This window comes from Myotis lucifugus, unplaced genomic scaffold, assembly GCF_000147115.1.
Source record: "Myotis lucifugus unplaced genomic scaffold, Myoluc2.0 scaffold_91, whole genome shotgun sequence".
Lineage (NCBI taxonomy): Eukaryota > Metazoa > Chordata > Mammalia > Chiroptera > Vespertilionidae > Myotis > Myotis lucifugus.
The window spans coordinates 3,257,005-3,263,237 of NW_005871139.1; the positions used below are offsets into that span (position 1 = coordinate 3,257,005).

The 6,233-nt window shown below is 44.1% G+C and overlaps 1 protein-coding gene across 3 annotated transcripts in view; it reads left to right on the top strand.

The window, feature by feature from the left end:
• Positions 1 to 6,233, top strand: part of SPATS2 (spermatogenesis associated serine rich 2) — a 114,995-nt gene that overhangs the window by 47,341 nt on the left and 61,421 nt on the right. For all 3 annotated transcript variants that reach the window (XM_023756331.1, XM_014458211.2, XM_023756330.1), the window contains exon 2: positions 3,970 to 4,225. Coding sequence is in view for 2 of the 3 variants with exons in the window: in XM_014458211.2 (XP_014313697.1) it covers positions 4,201 to 4,225 (25 nt within the window). In the remaining variant the exon portion in view is untranslated. The remainder of the gene's footprint in view (positions 1 to 3,969; positions 4,226 to 6,233) is intronic.

Here is a 6,233-nt window from a genome sequence, read left to right on the forward strand (position 1 = left end):
TGCTCCTGGGTGGCAGAGGGCAGGCCCAATCCCTAGGTGCAGCCCCTGGTCGGGCTCAGAGCAGGCTGATTGGGAGGTTGCGATGCCACCCTCAGTCATGCTCAGGGTAGAGCCGATTGGGAGGTTGGGGCACCGCCCCTGGTCACACTCAAGGCAGGGTCGATGGGGAGGTTGCGGTGCCACCCCCTGTCACGCACAGAGCAGGGCCGATCAGGGGGTTGGGGCGCTGCCCCGTCACTCACAGAGCAGGGCCCATCAGGGGGGTTGGGGCTCCGTACCCTGTCACGCACAGAGCAGGGCCGATCAGGGGTTTGGGGCGCTGCCCCCTGTCACTCACAGAGCAGGGCCCATCAGGGGGGTTGGGGCTCCGTACCCTGTCACACACAGAGCAGGGCCGATCAGGGGGTTGGGGAGCTCCCCCCTGTCACGCACAGAGCAGGGCTGATCAGGGGGTTGGGGCGCCTTCCCCTGTCACGAACAGAGCAGGGCGGATAGGGAGGTTGTGGCCCCGCCCCCTGTCACACACAGAGCCGCAGGGCGATCAGGGGGTTTGGGCGCTGCCCCCTGTCACGCTGATCCCGGTGCCGGGAGGCCTCGAAGCTCCGCTGATCCCGGTGCTGGGAGGCATATTACCCTTTTACTATATAGAATAGAGGCCTGGTGCACGGGTGGGGGCTGGCTGGTTTGCCCTGAAGGGTGTCCTGGATCAGGGTGGGGGTCCCCACTGGGGTGCCTGGCCAGTCTGGGTGAGGGGCTGAGTGCCGTTTTCAGGCTGGCAGCTGACTGAAGCTCCCAACTGCTCCTTTTTTTCTTTTTTCTTTTTCTATTCTGGGCCAGCTTTAGCTCTGAGGCCTCGCTGCTGAAAGCAGGTTTCTGGCCTTTACCTTCTGTATTTGATACAATGTTGCGGTCCGGCTGAAAGCCGGTTTCTGGGGTTTTGTTTAGCTTCTATATTTGCAACATAGTTGCTTAGAGTTGCAGCTGAGAGGCCGGCAGCGGCAGGCGGGGAACGTTGGAGTTCGCCATCACTGGAGCAAGCAAGCCTCCCTGTTCGCTTTAGTGCATGGCTGCCGGCCGCCCTCTTGGCTGACAGTTAATTTGCATAAGGATATGCTGATTAGCCAATGGGAAGGGTAGCGGTCGTACCCTAATTACCATGTTTCTCTTTTATTAGTGTAGATGCTTGGTGTAATCTTTTTTTTTTTTAAATTAAATCTTTATTGTTCAGATTACATTTGTTCCTCTTTTTCCCCCCCCCATAACTCCCCTCCTCCCAGTTCCCGCCCCACCCTCCGCCCTCACTCCCCACCCACTGTCCTCATCCATAGGTGCACGATTTTTGTCCAGTCTCTTCCCGAATCTCCCATTCCCCTTTCCCCTTTCCCCCGCAAGAATAGTCTGTCCATTCCCTTTCTATGTCCCTGATTCATTATAATCACCAGTTCATTCTGTACATCAGATTACTTATTCACTTGATTCTTAGATTCACTTGTTGATAGATGCATGTTTGTTGTTCACAATTTGTATCTTTACCTTTTTCTTCTTCCTCTTCTTAAAGGATACCTTTCAGCATTTCGTATAATACTGGTTTAGTGGTGATGAACTCCTTTAGCTTTTCCTTATCTGTGAAGCTCTTTATCTGACCTTCAATTCTGAATGATAGCTTTGCTGGATAAAGTACTCTTGGTTGTAGGTTCTTGGTATTCAGCACTTTGAATATTTCTTGCCATTCCCTTCTGGCCTGCAAAGTTTCTGTTGAGAAATCAGCTGACAGTCGTATGGGTATTCCCTTGTAGGTAATTGAGTCTCTTTCTCTTGCTGCTTTTAAGATTCTCTCTTTGTCTTTTGCTCTTGGCATTTTAATTATGATGTGTCTTGGTGTGGTCCTCTTTGTATTCCTTTTGTTTGGGGTTCTCTGCACTTCTTGGACCTGTAAGTCCATTTCTTTCACCAGGTGGGGGAAGTTTTCTGCCATTATTTCTTCAAATAGGTTTTCAATATCTTGCTGTCTCTCATCTTCTGGCACCCCAATAATTCTGATATTAGTGCGCTTGAAGCTGTCCCAGAGGCTCCTTACACTATCTTCGTATTTTCGGATTCTTTTTTCATTTTGCTTTTCTGGTTGGGTGTTTTTTGCTTCTTTGAATTTCAAATCTTTGGCTTGATTCTTGCGCTCCTCTGGTCTGCTATTGGGTATAATATTCTTTATTTCAGTCCGTGTATGCTTAATTTCTAGTTTCTTTATCGTAGCATCGAGGGTCTCATTAGTTTTTGTGAGGCTCTCCTCAAGTTTCTTGCAAGCCCTCAAAATTGCGTTTTTTAGCTCTATATCCTCCATTTCTGTCATGTTTATTTGTCTCCGCATTTTTTATGCTTTCTTGGTGCACCCCCTTGTGGTCTTTGTGCGCAGTCTTGTTGTAGTTAAGCCTTGATTGTTGTAGTTAATACTAGAGGGATTTGACCACCAGGCTGACTGGCTGTGAGAATCAGCTGTGTGGAAAACTTCTGTCCTCTGGGGAGGTGCTAATCTAGCCTTTGCCTGAGGCGATTCGGCAAATGGCTCTGCGCAGGGCTTGGGCGGGGTGGGATCAACAGGGCGGGTGGAGGGAGCAGTTATGGCTGCTCTCAGTCCCGTTCCCAGAGGCTCTGCTTCTCAGAACCCCGGCAGCCGCTGCAAACCCCGGAGAGAAAGCTGCCCTCAGATTCCAACTGATGCCGGACAATCCTGCTTCTCCCGTCTGAGTCCCTAGAGACTCGCCCGGATCTGGAGCCCAGAGTCTGAGACTCACTCCCGACCGAAAACGACAACCGCGCCCTCAGCCACCAGCCCGCTTTGCGCGCGCACCTCGGTACCTTTGTATTTTCCACACTGCGCCTCCTCTGAGCCTCGGTTTGCTGTTCTCTTTCCTTCTAGTTGAAGAGTCTCTCCTCAGCCAGCTTTCCTGTGTTTCTGGGTGATGTCTGTTCCGTCTTTTAGTTGTATTTTTGAAGTGGTTGTTTGCGGCAGCAGTCTCCGGTGTTTACCTATGCCGCCATCTTGGTTCTCAGCCTTGGTGTAATCTTTTAAAAAAAAAATCTTGCCCAACCGGTGTAGCTCAGTGGTTAAACGTTAACCTATGAACTAGGAGGTCATGATTCGATTCCCAGTTGGGGCACATGCCTGGGTTATGGGCTTGATCCCCAGTGTGGGGCTAATCAATGATTCTCTCTCATCATTGATGTTTCCATCTCTCTCTCCCTCTCCCTTCCTTTCTGAAATCAATAAAAATATATTTTAAAAAATAAAATAAAATTCCTTTGTGTGCTTCCCATTCACCCCCAGCCCCAAGTTTTTTGCAACTGTATTTGAGCTGGGAAACCTGAGGAGAGATTAGAAATAGGAAATTCTAGAGGAAGAAAAAAGACCCTTGATTTGGACAGGAAGAGCAGGTAGCAAGAAAGATCTTAGGGAGTGATGAGATAATAGTTTGTGAAGCAGAGATGGGGATAATATTTTTGAGATAGATACAAAATATAAGATGACTAAGAGAACATGCTTCCTGAAATAAGAAGATGGTTTGATTCTAAGATTAAAGTTTCTAAAAGAGCAAAACATTGCTTTTTATAGCCATACTAGAGGCCCAGTGCAAGAAATTCGTGCACAGGTAGGTCCCTAGCAGCTGCTGGCTGCCAGCCAGGGCCTCCCTTCCCTGGCTGCCGGCTGCCCGCTGGAGCCTTCCTTCATTCCACACCACCCCCTGGTGATCAGAGCATGTTATAGCGAGCGATCGAACTCCCGGTTGGCCAAACTCCTGAGGGGACACTTTGCACATTAGGCTTTTATATATATAGATTTTTTAGAGTACTTTTCTTCTAATCACTAGTTTTGTTTAGAAAAAATACAAAACAAAACCTGTGGATATCTTTCAGAAATTTTGTACAAATAGCTATTACTATAACTGTAATTATGTGTATTTTTCCTCCCTCTAGAATCATCCTGGAGCGACATGAATGTCTGCAATGATATTTCCTGACAAGAAGATAATAGAAAGAAAGGAGCTCACCAGTTAGCAGAATTTCAAATAACCAGGATTTTGTACTTAACACCTCCAACTACAGACTTCTCTTGCCTACCTTTAAATCAGAGATAACTACAATCAGAACCCAGACAAGGCAAAAGAATACTTTTCTTCTATATCTTTTGAGATAAAAGAAACTGCAATGTCCAGGAAACAAAACCAGAAGGGTAAGAATATATATGGGCATAAATTGTTAAAAGCATAGTTGTGGAGTAATGATCAACATTTATATCTGTATTTTTAAAAAGCATTCTCTTCATGTGTTTTGAATGGTTATACTTTCCCTCACCCTGTACAGTACTACTGTTAGTTACAACTTTTTATCATGACAAATTAATTTTAGAAGAGTACAGAACATTCATAACTTTATCTGTTACCTCATTAACTAAGTATCTGTAGATATTACTTTACAGCTTTGTGTATTACTACTTTTGGAATTCATATAACAGTTGCTTTTCTTACCTTAGAAACCTAATAAATTGGAATATACTTGCAGGATAGCCAATGCCTCTTGAAAATGTACTTTTTGGAGAGTGAACATACGTTAGGGGGAATGCTAAGAGATAATATACTGCAGGATATTCTGTATCCTTTTAGTTGATGTTTCATTGGAGATAGGAAATGAAGCAAGAGAAAATGTTTCTAGATTTTGATTTCTTCTTTAGCTTTCCTTCTGGGATCATTACTCTAGTTTCTTGTCAAAAGTAAAATATAAGGTCCAAAGAGTCAAGAAATAATCAAGAATAATTATAAGGAGGGAAGGACAACAGGACTGTATAAAATCACTTTTCCATTTCCTAGAATAGCTGCAAAAAGGTTAAGGGACAAATTTAACAATAGCACTAGAACTGTTATACACAACTGGAATATATTTATTAAGGGAGTGACCATAGCTATTCTGGCTCCCCTCCCCCTCATTCAATTTAATTTTCAATTTAATGTTCTTTAATAGAAAACAAAGCTGTAGATACTACAGATCTCACACGTTAAATATGAAAAAAATGCTTTTAAACTTAATTCTGACATTGTAGTTACTAGTAAAAACCTCATTATAAGAACAATATATCAAAGCTCCTTTTGGTCTTGAGACTGTTGTTTCATTGTATAGTAAATCAATATAAAGACAATCTGGGCTCTAAGGAACGGTTAGATTACTAAAGAAGTTAAACTGTTCTATGGAATGGGATTTATCAACTGAAAAGTTTTTATAACCCTTTTGTTTCTTTTTTAGACTTTAATTTCATCATAATTCAGTTTGCTTTTCCCCCAGTTATGCTTGAAACACTGATATCTGTTTTCCTCCTGCAAATGAGAAACATTATAGTAAAAATAGGATTCCAAACTTTAAAATAAAATAATTTATTCTAAAAGGTTAGCATTTAATTTTTCCTAAAGAGTAAACTTTAGCAGATTGCTTTGACCTCTAAAAACCTAGTCTTTGTTTATTTCATGTCTGTGTTTTGCCAGAGTTATAAAAATGTCTTGATTACTGTAACTTTATAGTATTCTTGAAGTCAGGTAGCATCACTTCTTCAACATCGTTCTCCTTCAATGTTGTGTTAGCTGTTCTGGATCTTTTGTCTTTCCATATTAACTTGAGACCAGTTTGTCAATATCCACAAAATAAATTACTGGGGATTTTGGTTGGGATTGCTTTTTTTTTTTTTTAATTAAATCTTTATTGTTCAGATTATTACATTTGTTCCTCTTTTTTCCCCCCCATAACTCCCCTCCTCCCAGTTCCCGCCCCACCCTCTGCCCTCACTCCCCACCCACTGTCCTCATCCATAGGTGCACGATTTTTGTCCAGTCTCTTGCCGCATCTCCCACTCCCCTTTCCCCCCAAGAATAGTCAGTCCATTCCCTTTCTATGTCCCTGATTCTATATAATAACCAGTTCATGGAACCTAGAAAGAGAAACAGGCTGGTCTGTGAGGACCATTTCCTTACACACAGTACACAAACCAAATTGCACAGTCCCTTGAGGAGGCGGGGTGGCCAGTATCATGCTCCTCAGAACTGGTTGCAGCCCCTGAATGGCTGACCTTTCTTCTGAAGTCACCCCACAAGCAAGTGTCAGCAAAGAGGCCTCGTCTCCCAAAGCAAGCAGCTGTCCTGGGCTTGTTTGCTTATCCTGGGTATCAGACCCTGCGCACGCCCTCCTACCCTAACACA